Source organism: Oncorhynchus keta, unplaced genomic scaffold (genome assembly GCF_023373465.1).
Source record: "Oncorhynchus keta strain PuntledgeMale-10-30-2019 unplaced genomic scaffold, Oket_V2 Un_contig_26113_pilon_pilon, whole genome shotgun sequence".
In the NCBI taxonomy this organism is placed as follows: Eukaryota; Metazoa; Chordata; class Actinopteri; order Salmoniformes; family Salmonidae; genus Oncorhynchus; species Oncorhynchus keta.
The window spans coordinates 2357-15465 of NW_026284788.1; the positions used below are offsets into that span (position 1 = coordinate 2357).

Here is a 13109-nt window from a genome sequence, read left to right on the forward strand (position 1 = left end):
TTTTTTCGTCCTTATCCCGGTGTATTCTTGCGGCGTGTACACTACAGAAAGGGAATTATCTTCCCTCCCCCTCTGTGCTCTCGTGTAGGTCCCTCCCTCGTTCCCCTTGGACGTGCGCCCTCCCATCTTCCGTTCTCTCACCAAAAAAAACGCACACAAAATAGCATGGCAGCCACAACAAAAAAAACGTAGTGTGCCGCAGTGCTTACAAACAATTAAAATGGGGGGCATGTAAGGGCCATGTTCATTTTCGCAGCATTTTGAACCTAGACTTCTTTAACATGCGGAATATGAATGACGCATGATTCGCGTGGTCCTCCTTTAAAATAGACTAAAGGCCTATTAACCTGTGCTGTAGAATAATATAAACATTTCGAATGTGACAACATTACTCAGATAAATGTGCCATTGAGATTATAACATGATTGCGCTCCTATTATTACACAACAGACAGTTCAAGGTCTTCAGACCCCTCAACTACAAATCAAGAGCCTCAGGAAGCATTCTCGATCCTGGTTTAGAGCTTGGCTGACACCCAGTGGTCAAAACTTATGATCTTCATGCGAATTAATGACTGTATGCATGTATAATATGGAAAAGGTCTGCTAACCTATATTCAAAAGCCATTTTAGACAGTAATCACATTGAATGCTATAATGTATGGAATAACATTGGATATCCAGAATGTTGATTCGGGCAGTTGTCTAGAACCTCCATAGGCGGAGTCAGTGTGAACGTAAACAATTGAGTACAGCACTGGTGGAGTCAGCTTCATGCCATCTAGACTAGACTGCCTGGGAGCAAGAAACACACAGTCTCCTTTTAAGGGGTTTTATTAGTGGTGAACGAGCAGCCTTGGGCCTGGAGATGAAAAGGGAGAGGAAAGAAGTTAGAATGGAAATGTAATAGTAAAGTTGAATCTGTTCCACTGACAAAGGGAAAATCCTACCAGTTAATCTTCCATGACTATTGCTTTCTGTCCATCTTTTATCTGTGGAACAGAGGCAGGAAATGCATTAGTCCTCTTAAATAATTAAAGTAGCCTTAATTACAAAACCATATTTTTGCTGTGTGGCACCACACGTCAGCCTTTTGCTCCATTTCTGGGAATTAAATAAAACATTTTTTTTTTATTAAATCACATGAGAGTTATGGATGCATCCCAAACGGTACCCTAGTCCCTATATAGTGCACTACATTTGACCAGGGCTCTGCCGTGTCCATAGTGACTGAACATTGTGTCCGTGCGGTTCCTTACAGTCACTGGCCAAAGCATCCCTCTACACACAGGCTGCCGTCCAGCGACGAACACACTTCAGTAGAACACATGAAGTAGATCTGAGGGGAGGAGAGAGCGAGAACAGAGGACAAGGGAGGGTCAGATGAGAAGCAAGTCAGCCACATCTACAGACAGAGCTGCTGTTACTGGCCTCTTCTTGCCTTTGGCTATAGGTCTCAAGGCTCCTGTTGTTCATGACCATTGATCGATTAAATGGTTAAATGGATGGTGGGAAATCAAATGTATTTATATAGCCCTTCGTACATCAGCTGATATCTCAAAGTGCTGTACAGAAACCCAGCCTAAAACCCCAAACAAGCAATGCAGGTATAGAAGCACGGTGGCTAGGGAAAAACTCCCTAGAAAGGCCAAAACCTAGGAAGAAGCCTGGTTCCTCTCTAGGTTATGTGGGGTGGCCAGTCCTCTTCTGGCTGTGCCAGGTGGAGATAACAGAACATGGCCAAGATGTTCAAATGTTCATAAATGACCAGCATGGTCAAATAATAATAAGGCAGAACAGTTGAAACTGGAGCAGCAGCACAGTCAGGTGGACTGGGAAACTGTCACGCACTGCCAGATCACGGAGAATGGAGGAAAGAAACAGGGGAGATGCCTACTTTAACTTAAGACCGCCATTGGCTCCAAGTTAAAGGTCTAGTGCAGTGGGGCAGCCCTCACCTCTTCATGGTCCTCCAATGTCTGGGTCTGTCCAGAGGTGAGGAACTGGAAGGTGGAGATGGTGAACCTTCGTGTCTGGCCTTGGTGGAAGGGTGGGGGTGGAGGAGATGGCTGAGGCTTCTGAGAGGCCGGGTCCAGATGGTTAGGACATCTACACAGGAGGCGAGCATGTGGTTATTCAGCGCAACAAGAAAAACTCTGAAGATACTTCCCTTTTCCTCCATCCCTGTGATGGTCTGCCCACTGACGTGGGCAGTTTGGAAATGTTAAATAATATCATGTCAAATGAATTACTTTAAATTGTACCCCAAAATTTTGTGAGCTACAAAAGTATTGAAACAGTGACAAGTTTTGAAATTAAACGATTCAAATGACTGGAGGTTTCAGTAAAGACTGTCAGCTTTCATTTTAGGGTATTTTCATCAATTACTGCACTTTTTGTACATTGTCTCCTAAAATGGGGGGGGGGGATTCACTTGTGTATTAAAAGTAGTCAACAGTTTAGTATTTACATCCCATATTCCTAGCACCCAATGATTACATCAAGTGTGTTACTTCAAACTTGGATGCATTTGCTGTTTGTTTTGCTTGGTTTCAGATTATTTTGTGCCCAATAGAAATTAATGGTAAATTATCTAATGTGTCATTTTGAAGTCACTTATTGTTATTGTAATGGTAAGAAGTTTTGCATGTCTTGGGCGTCTGATATTTGTACGTCTAACTTTATCACTTATGATTCATTCAGGAATATCCATAACCATGGTAGCATCCACATTAATGTTCAAGTGTTAAGAAATATTCTATTATTATTTACAATTAAAGTGACATGTCCATTATTTATCATTCCTTTCTATTGGGCACAATATAATCTGAACAACCAAAACAAACAGAAAATGCATCCAACAAGTTAAATGTAATCATTGGGTGCTAGGAATATGGGAGAAAATACTTAATTGTTGATTACTTTAATACACATAAGTGAAATTTGTCCTAATGCTTTTGGTCCCCTAAAGGGGGGGGGATTACATGCAAAAAAGTATCATAGTATCATTCCAAATCATAAATGCTGGATTACAGAACCAAAAAAATATATATATATTTTTTTTAAAAGTTTCATTGTCCCAATACTTTGAGCTCACTGTCGTAGTTGAACACAGACATGTAGGAGCCTAGAAGGTCAAAGGTAACCCTGCAGCGTACCCATTATAGAGGAGTACCCAGACAGTCTGTCCTGATCTGGGGTAGGCCACGCAGTAGTGTACCAGCAGGACCACTTTGTCATCTGGGGGTTGAGCAGACGCACCTCAAGGTGTAAGGGTTTACCCAAGAGCATCTGCAGGGGCCGGTGATACTGGGGGTAGAAGCTACTGTACTGCTCGTCTGGAGTGGAAGTGGGGGAAAGGATGTTACTTTAATGTGTTACATAATAATGTTCATCCTTTCCAGGTGCTTGACAATGTTTCTTGACATTCAAAGCAAATTGACACTGTTAAAATGCTCTAAAAGTGATCTTTATAAGTTGACATGCAAGACTGACCACTACCACTTGGAGTGTGGAGTTGGAGAAACCAACAGCAGCTAAATGGGTGAGATGTGTGAGCAACTATAGCTGCGTACCTGTGGCAATCCTGAGCTGGACCCCCAACACACCCTGGGCCTGAATGGAGGGGCCAAAGGAGGGGGTCTTGACCAGGAAGCCAACACTCACCACAGAGCCAGGAGTGTACTGGCACTCAACCAGCAGCCTAGGAGCAACAGGAAAACAGCAGATAGGGAGGCCACAACTCAGAAACTTCATACATTCCTGCACTGAAAAAAATATAAACTCCATTCCTATTGAATACGTCACTCGATAAGATAATGCATCAAATTATTATTGTTGTTCTCTCGTTTGACCAGAATGTGTTTTTCTTTTCCAAGTAACAGTGAAACGTGAAATTAACAGCTCGTGAACCCCAGTGGGGGTTTATAACTGACCTGATAGGAGAGTCTCTGGTGATGGTCCCATAGTTGAGGGTGATTGACTGGACTGTGTTGATGATCTCCACCATGTAGACTACCGTTTGGCCAACCTCCTGTTGGAACAATAGGGTCCAGTTCAGTAGGGAGAAAACGTTTTCAAACTGAACTTGTCCAATTACAAACACAGATTGATGTTGAAAACTTGATTGCTGACATGCAAAACATTTTTGGGACTGTATCAACTGTAGACTAATGAAATACCAAAAGATAGTTTGACTGAATGTTCCTTTAAGCCCAGTGCCCTCCAGAGAACACAGATTCAGACATTTTGGAGAGCAATGTTAATGAAGTGCACCCATTCAGTAACCCATGAGGCTTAATGGAGTCCCAACCATTGCTAATCAATGCCGACTTTAAAAAAATGAACTCAAAAACTGTACAAGAAGATAATTAAGGGCCACTCACGTATCTGTGGGCCCCGCAGCCGCCCAGTGGGATCTTGAACAGGGCGTAGTCTGGGGTCACCCTCTGAGGGGTCTGAGGGGCGCAGGTGGGGTTTCCAGCGGCAGTGAGCAAAGCAGGGTTCAGAGGGGGGTCCGTGAGGGAGGCGGGCACCAAAAAGACAAAGTGGCGGTCCAATGTGCATTCTGGGAAAGAACATGTAAACACTCTGGGTTAGCTAAAGGTGGATCTAGAGTGGCATTCCAAGGTTTTGACTGATATTGGGACCCTATATATCACAGACAATTAAGATTTATTGCAGGGGTGAATCTTAATGGTATTTTCCTGATTCCTCGTGTCCTCTTCCTGCATTGGAGGAGGACAAAAGAATCAAGAAAATACAAATTGTGATTCATTTGGAGTTATACTTACCATCCATGGAGTAGTAGCAGGCAGAGGGCTTGGTGCTGTAGCAGCAGCCCAGAGAGAGACACTCTGCCTGGGATAGAGGGCGGCGGCCGCAGAGGAGGCGCTGGTCACTGGGAAGGTTACACTCTTACAGGGGATACACAGGAAATGTCAATGGACAGGAGTGACCAGTAATCTGAATGAGCTGGATATAACATCTTACATATCCCTTTATTTCCAGTCAGACAACACAGGACAGGTAAGGCTCAACGCTCACTCACCATTAAAAACAAATTAATCAATTTTAAAAAGATAGACATTTCAGCCATTTTTGTACCTTTATTTAACTAGGCAAGTCAGTTAAGAAAAAAATATTATTTTCAAATGACGGCCTAGGAACAGTGCCTGTTCAGGGGCAGAACGACAGATTTGTACCTTGTCAGCTCGGGGGTTTGAACTTGCAACCTTCCGGTTATTAGACCAACGCTCTAACCACTACGCTACCCTGCCGCACCATTAAAGCAATCATCAGAACGAGGATAACCTGTTATGTTTCTACCTTGATGAGAAACTGGTATGGAAACTGGACAGGACAACTGGGCCTTCCCTTTTTGTCCATTCAACGTGGAGTAAATCACATCTATGTGGTGCTCTTTACCCTGTTAGGAACAAAGATAGTCAGTTTAGCCTTTTAGACCATAATGAATGAGATTACACAGACTGGGAGGACCTGATCCTTGATCAGCACATAAAACACACCTGGACAGTCATGTGACAAGAGTTGAAGGGGAGGTTCAGGGTGATCATGCCATCCTTTCCCTTGCTTGCCACATACCCACAATGCTCTGGGGCATCCATCAGGCTCATCTCAATCCCTTCGATGTCTGAGAATGATTTGCAGCCATTATTGCACAATAAATGCCCATATTTTGTCTAACAAAGTCATTATTTACATTTAAGACAAAACTGCAGTTCTGGTGAAACATCGTATGGTAGTGCACAAACACATTTCCCCCCTCACCCCAATAAACTGAAAAAAAAGCTTAGGTCCTCTCAACCACGTTACAATTCAACTCATGCAGGGATGATGACAACCATATGCACCTGAAACATACACCATCCCCCAACAAACACACACACTTACCCTTGACAACGACTCCAGATATGGGACCTGAGGGAAGCTCCACCCTCATGTGGCGAGCAGAGCAGAAGACGTGTGGCTTGGGGGGAGTGGGAGGCCTGGTGTGGGTCGTCGGTGGGAGGGTGGTGGTAGTGGTGTGGGATGATGGGGTCACAGTTGACGGGCAATGGAGCTCCAGAGATCTGTATTGCCCCAGGACTGTGTCCCAAAACTTCAGGGGGAGGGAGAGCTGGTGTGGGTTGAGGGCCTGGATGGAAAAGGAGGAAACGTTGGGTTTAACAGCCAAAACCAACAACTCCCACTTCAATGGGCCACATCAAAATAGCAAACTGAGGTCCATTTTCACAGCAAATACTTCAAAATGAAAACAGGGTTATAGTCACCAAGTAACAAATGGAAGAAAACACTGACAAACAGGGAGGGACTATCTGAACCTGTCCAATAAGGAACACATTTTCCGTTGCGAAACGCTTTGCTTCATTTTCTACTCTGTGCAGTAATGAACACAACCCAGATTTAAGTTCTGGGGGACTCACCATAGCCTGGCTGTGGCAGGCAGGGAGAGGGGAATGGAGGATCACTCCACCACCCTTACTCATCTGCAGGATGTATCTACAAGCCGCCGGGGCACTGGACATAGACACCCAGCCATTCATCTGATCTGAAAAGAGAAATGCAATTCACATGCAAGTCAGTGAGCATTAATGTAATAAAAGTGAATCATGGGCCCGTGTTCTTCCTGATTGGGTCATATGGTCAATTTAAACAGCAGCCCACGTCACAATTGGAGGAAAGACAGGGGTCTAAAATCCATTCCTTTATAGATACACAATGAAGCAATCAATGCAGCAGTTAGTACATCAAATAAGGGAATTCTGGACATCACAAACACCGACCATGTGGCGAGCAGAGGGACATTCTGACCTTTGACCTGGATGGAGTCCAGGAGAGCAGAGGGCAGCGACACCATCATCTGCCCAGCTAGACAGTGGAGTGAGGGCCGAGGGGAGAGCCCAGGAGAGAGGGGGGCTGAGGGGGGAGAGTAGGGGTGAGGATGGACATCCAAGGAGTGAGAGTAGTAGTGGAAGATATGGTCCTGGAGGAGGGTGAGGGGGTGGTTGGTGAGGTCTGGGGTGGTTGAGTAGCACCAGGCAGAGCTGCGCCTGTGGAGGGAAGGGCTGGGGTGGTCAGAGGGGGGCTGGGCATCAGGTAGAGAGGATATAGATGGTGTGGCACATCCACAGGATATGGGTAATAGCTACAGATGGTATGGGCAGAGGGAGAGCAGGTGATTGGCTGAGGGTAGTGGTGGGGTGGGTAGACTGTGGGCATTGTAGGGTCCTGAGGACCTGAAGGGAGAGTCTGGGGAGGACTAGCTTTGACTGGGCTAGGCCCTGGGGTAGGTGAAGGGTAGTAGATGGGTATGAAGGGATAATGGTGAGGACCAGATGGGGGTAGTAAGGACCATAGGGGTAATAGTATGGACCCACAGGCCATTTAGGAGGTTGGGTATAGGGATCAGGATTGGGGCTCCCAGTAGCAGACATGGGCTCTTCAGTAATCAGGACCTGATTGGTCATGTGTACCCCATATGGGTCATTTGGATCTGCAGGTGTTTTTGGAGGTTGGAAAACAGGTGATGAAGGTTTGGATCCAGAAGGGGGAGGAGGAGATCCGGTAACAATGGGGTAAGAACGACGTTCAAAGGCAGTAGGTGTTATAGGAAGAACAGGTTCAGTATCAAGAGGTGGAGGAGGTTGTTCGGTATAATATTTAGTTGAAGGTTTGGTATAAGCGGCGGAAGGAGGTTTGGTATAAGCGGCGGGAGGAGGAGGAGATTTGGTATAACCGGTGAAAGGAGGAGGAGGTTTGGTATAATCGGTGAAAGGAGGAGGAGGTTTGGTATAATCGGTGAAAGGAGGAGGAGGTTTGGTATAATCGGTGAAAGGAGGAGGAGGTTTGGTATAATCGGTGAAAGGAGGAGGAGGTTTGGTATAATCGGTGAAAGGAGGAGGAGGTTTGGTATAATCGGTGAAAGGAGGAGGAGGTTTGGTATAATCGGTGAAAGGAGGAGGAGGTTTGGTATAATCGGTGAAAGGAGGAGGAGGTTTGGTATAATCGGCGGGATGCGGTGGTCGGATAGCTATAAGAGGAGTAGGATAGACAGAAGGACGGTGGACACCAGGGGCGAGTTCATTATAATAGTAGAGCATGGGATCGTGGGTAGGGGGCGGGGAGAGGTAAAAGGAGTCATGGTGGTCTCCAGAGCCGTAGGGGTGATTCCCAGGCCCCATGGGGAAGGGCTGCTGGCCTGGATATCTCCCTGGGAGAAGATGATGGGAGCCAGGGTATGGTTCGTGACCAGGGTGGAGGAGAGGGTGATAACCAGCTCCACCGTAAGGGAAATGGTGAATTTGGGGATACATGCCATGAGGGAGGTGGTGGGGGAACGCAGGAAGTTGGGGCATCTGTTCCTGGGCTGGGGGTTGAGTATAAGGGGTGATGGGAAGAGAGGTAAGGGGAGGGCTGGTGGAGGGAGCAAAAGTCACAGGGTCAGGTATCTGCTGCTGCAGGTCACCAGGAGAGAAGGGTTGAGAAAATGGAGGAGAGGGATAAAAGGGAAATGGAGGAGGGTGGTGTGAGGGGCAGGAGAGGATGAAGTCCTGGCCGTCCAATAGGACCAGTCGATGAACTCCATTCTGGAAGAGGAAACATTTATTTATATAGAAGCTCAATTCAATGCTAGAGTGGACTCTAAGTCAAACTGAATGATTGAGTATCAACTTCCTACAACTTACTCCGATGGTCACACATGGGGCTGTAAAGGGAACATAAAATATGAGGTCTTCTGAGTGGGACTCCACTTGGTAGGCACACTCTTCAGACACAAACGGCACCCACTTGCCTTTCTCTGTTAGGGACAGAGAGAGAATGAATCAGTCATAATCCAAATGGGAACATGAGCAGAACAAGCCAACTCACCTATGACCTGTAGGGTGTGTATGACCTCCTCCCCTCCATGTATCTGGATGGCCATGCCAAAGTGGGAGCAGAGTACTGGGGGACAGCATTTGGGGGGACAGGGTGGGGTCGGGTGTCAGGGTGGGGGACTGGGCAGATGATCTTCACAGGGCTGCCCCACCACAGCATGGGCAGGACATAACTACCATGCTGATAGGGGGCAGGGGAGAGTGAGGGAAGAAGAGAGGGGAGAGAGACAGCACAGACAGTGATTAATCTCATGTTCTAGTATGAACAAAAGCAGGGTGGATTGTAGAGTGAATGGACAGGATGCAGTCTGACTGGAGGGTTCTAAGATGAACAGAGCATCAAGGCTGAAATTACATTTTTTCAGCTACCTACAGTATTCATTTTGAAATGTTGATATTTTGGTTCATCAATATTAGTATTTTCAGAAGGTAAAAAATACATTTAAAATTCTCTTCAGTTTATCAAACTACTCAGCCTTCTAATTCATTTTAAGCACTTAAAATGGACAAAGGTCAATCATTTCAAATCTCTACTTTAGAATTACACAATTTAAAAATCAATTTCCTAGAGTGTTACAAACTGGACTATATTTAGTAACTTAGTTTGAAGAGATGGTGATTTGGTCTAAATAGGCATTTGGCAGTCTAATGTCAGTGTACTGTCTAACTGCCATTTCTCAAAAGTCAGACAACCCACACGCCAACTCACTTTTCTCAGATTCACCGTAGGGATGATGCCAGGTTTCCTCCAGACATGATGCTTGGCATTCAGGTAAAATAGTTCAATCTTTGGTTTCATCAGACCAGAGAATCTTGCTTCTCATGGTCTGAGTCCTTTAGGTGCCTTTTGGAAAACTCCAAGCGGGCTGTAATGTGCCTTTTACTGAGGAGTGGCTTCTATCTAGTCACTCTACCATAAAGGCCTGATTGGTGGAGTGCTACAGATATGGTTGTCCTTCTGGAAGTTTCTCCCATCTTCAGAGGAACTCTGGAGCTTTTTCAGAGAGACTATCGGGTCACCTCCCTGACCAAGGCCCCTTCTCCCCCAGATTGCGCAGTTACCCTTCCCCAGATCTGTGCCTTGACACAATCCTGTCTCAGAGCTCTACGGACAATTCCTTTGGTTTGGTTTGGTTTTTGCTCTGACATTAACTGTCAACTGTGGGACCTTATATAGACAGATGTGTGCCTTTCCAAATCATGTCCAATCAATTGAATTGATTACAGCACAGGTAGACACCAATTAAGTTGTAGAAACATCTTAAGGATGACCAATGGAACCAGGATGTACCTGAGCTCAATTTCAAGTCTCATAGCATCAGGTCTGAATACCAATTTTAATAAGATATTTTTAATACATTTGCCAAACCTGTTTTCGCTTTGCCATTATGGGGTACTGTGCGTAGATTGATGAGGAAATTTCTTACATTTAATCTATTTTAGAATAAGGCTGTACATAACAAAATGTGAAAAGTCAAGGGGTCTGAATAATTTCCAAATGCACTGTATATTCTCCAGGCTTACCCAGAGAGAAATTGGTGATATTAAAAAATAAATAATTTCTACATACATTTTTCATTGGAAAAATGGACAATCTGCTCTGGACAGAATGTATATTTTTAGGCTGACTTCAAGTTGTCCAGAAATGTATTTGCACGATATGCAAATATCGTCATTAGCACATTTTAATACAAAAAAGGTATAGTTGAGTCTACAGTCAACTGGTGAAAGTGGATTGTGATATGATTGGGGTCGGGGGGGGTTTACCCTTTCTTTGGGGGTGTGGGGCTTGGCTTTAAGCAACCAAGGGAAAATATTCTACCTCCTGCATGATGTAGCAGCCATCGTATGGTGCCATCATCACCATCTCTCTCCAGGTAGTCTTCACATGGTAGCCACAGGACGGCGGCAGCTGGAACAGGGAGATGGGAGAGGCGCCCGCTGGAACGATAAACAGGGGCATATTCAATATTCAGGAACCTACCTGAATAAGTCCAATATAAACCTGTTTGCTTCTTAAAAACAGTAAATGGTTCCATAATGAATACTTAAGGGCCAGGAGTTTCCAGACCACATGACCTTGCCAGGAATAACTCCTGCAAAACGTTTGCAACAGAATTAGTTTACTCTCAGAACCAAATGGAAGGGAACAAAACAGGGAGGGACCTACATTAAATTTGTCCAATGGAAACTAGTTTATTGCTAAATATTCCGTTTGGAGTAAATGGTTTCCGTTGCAAAACGTTTTGCATCAGAATCTGCTAAATAAATACACTCCTGGCCCCAGACAATTAAACTAATGATCCCATTTAATTATATTCCATAGCAAGTCACTGATGCTTTCGCATTGAGGTAAAGGTCTTTCAGAAATACTGGGTGGGTCTCCAATACTTACCTCTATCCACCAGTAGATGTGTGTATCCTCGCCCAGATGCAGTGAGCATCATGAGGTTGTCATTACACTGGACCAGAGGCCTCATCAACAGCCATTCACTGGAGTGGGGGTTGTGGTCAGCTGATGGACCATAGACCTTCCCTTGAAAACCATGGCCTTCAAAACCTATTGGATAAAAGGAGAGAGCTTTATCCATGGCCAAACACCAATTTAAAATGCATATACTACTGTTAAGATGTCCTAATAAATGTGATATTAACCACGACTGCTTGACCTCACACAGTTCCAACTGCATCATCAAGTTTGCTGAAGACACGACAATAGTAAGCCTGACTACAAACATCGAGACTGCCTACAGGGAGGATGTTGGCACTGACTGCATGGTGCCGAGTAAACAACAGCTCCGTCAACAAAGCAAAGGAGCGGGTTGTGGACTTCAGGAGGAACCAGGCTGGGCACCGCCGTGGAGACAGTAAAAAATAAAAAAAATAAAGTTTCTTGGGAAGGTGAAATGGTTATACCACATAGACAGCTCGGTTAAGGCACAACAGCAACTCTTCAACCTCAGGATGCTGAAACCCCATTGAGAGCATACTGCCGGGCAGCGTAACAGCCTGGTGCTACGCTCAGTCGAACGCACCATTGGGTGCACACTGTCTGACCTCCAGGACACCTACAACACCAGGTGTCATAGGAAGGCCAAGATCCCAGCCACCTGAGCCAAGGCCTGTTCTCCCTGCTTCCATCACTCAAACAAGGGCAGTACAAGAGCATCATGGTAAAAACTGGTAGACCAACCAAAAGCTTCTACCCCCAAACCATCTGGCTGCTGAATAGTCACCTACCTGCTCCCCTGTCACTCTCCTTAAACATGTACTCTGCCAATGAACATTTACCATTGTTAGTGTTATGTATATATTCTTTATTATTACATTTGTTTTGATTTCACTTTGACCTGCATTGTAGGAACTCAGAGTTCAAGATTCACATTACAGGGTTACAGGTGTAATTACACGGTACATGCGACTATTACACTTGAATCTAATAATAGAAAACAGATTCACCTTTGAAGACTGCCTGATGTCCAGCATTGTAATCCAGAGATCTTTTCTGGACATTGAAACCATTACGCACAATCAAAGGCGCCCGCAAATCAGTTGACTTTAGATCAATGTTGGGTTGAATCGAATTATTTATGGAGTTCTCAGGAACGCCAATGGACTCTGCACTCTGTTCTTGAATGCTGGAATTATTAACAGTAGGTCGAAGATTGCGCCGAAGAATGGCCAGTCCGCCAAGGTACTCAGATTTGTGCTTGGCGTCTTGTTTTGTTTGATCCTCCGCTCTCTGTCAGCATTTGACGCCTTTTCATGATCCGCATTAAAACCATTGAGAACAAACGTTTCTACACTCAACGCACCACAGAACATCAAGTTAGAAAAAGCTACAGTTATTATACATAAAAACACAACTATGTTTCTCTTCTGTTCGGAAGACATCGCCAGATTGATGCTTCTGCGCATATGCGCATAGAGGCCAACGCCAGGTAAAATCAACTGCAGGGCAATAAATGAGGCCTAATTAGTGAGGACCAATCAGATGGCAGCTCGTTATGAAAAAGGCTGATTCCGTCTCAATTAACCTTATTACAACAAAACGTTGATAAGGAATTTTCCTAACACTTTCCAACAAGTTTCTCAACATTTCCAAAAAGCTGTCGGTCCTTTTGAAAAAACATGCAAGTCTAAGGCTGTGTCTACACTTGAACCTTACATGTGACTTATGCTATCAGAATCGCATTGGAGATTGAAGAAT

General features: G+C 44.9%; 1 protein-coding gene across 2 annotated transcripts; it reads right to left on the reverse strand.

The window, feature by feature from the left end:
* Positions 1 to 817: 817 nt before the first annotated feature.
* On the reverse strand, positions 818 to 12852 carry LOC118371757 (uncharacterized). 2 transcript variants are annotated; one of them, XM_052506379.1, is made up of 19 exons: positions 12359 to 12850; positions 11295 to 11459; positions 10722 to 10840; positions 8892 to 9080; positions 8708 to 8820; positions 6834 to 8608; positions 6446 to 6570; positions 5913 to 6156; positions 5528 to 5652; positions 5328 to 5427; positions 4793 to 4915; positions 4385 to 4566; positions 3935 to 4032; positions 3575 to 3702; positions 3158 to 3337; positions 1958 to 2108; positions 1259 to 1338; positions 950 to 991; positions 818 to 861 (listed from the first exon to the last, which is right to left on the reverse strand). In XM_052506379.1, exons 6-17 carry the CDS (start codon positions 6880 to 6882, stop codon positions 1281 to 1283), a joined length of 1563 nt encoding a protein of 520 aa, XP_052362339.1. In that variant the 5' UTR covers positions 6883 to 8608; positions 8708 to 8820; positions 8892 to 9080; positions 10722 to 10840; positions 11295 to 11459; positions 12359 to 12850; the 3' UTR covers positions 818 to 861; positions 950 to 991; positions 1259 to 1280. The 2 variants fall into 2 exon arrangements, with proteins under 2 accessions (XP_052362339.1, XP_052362338.1); XM_052506378.1 differs by lacking the exons at positions 818 to 861; positions 950 to 991; positions 1259 to 1338; ... (8 more) ...; positions 5913 to 6156; positions 6446 to 6570 and having other exon boundaries at positions 6991 to 8608; positions 12359 to 12852.
* Between the last annotated feature and the right edge of the window lie 257 nt (positions 12853 to 13109).

Coding starts and splice junctions, on each gene's coding strand:
- LOC118371757 (XM_052506378.1), bottom strand. CDS start 8,946: ATGGCCATCCAGATACATGGAGGGGAGGAGGTCATACACACCCTACAG. Junction 8,821..8,891: donor ACACACCCTACAGGTCATAG/GTGAGTTGGCTT, acceptor TGTCCCTAACAG/AGAAAGGCAAGTGGGTGCCG. Junction 8,609..8,707: donor CCCCATGTGTGACCATCGGA/GTAAGTTGTAGG, acceptor TTCCTCTTCCAG/AATGGAGTTCATCGACTGGT.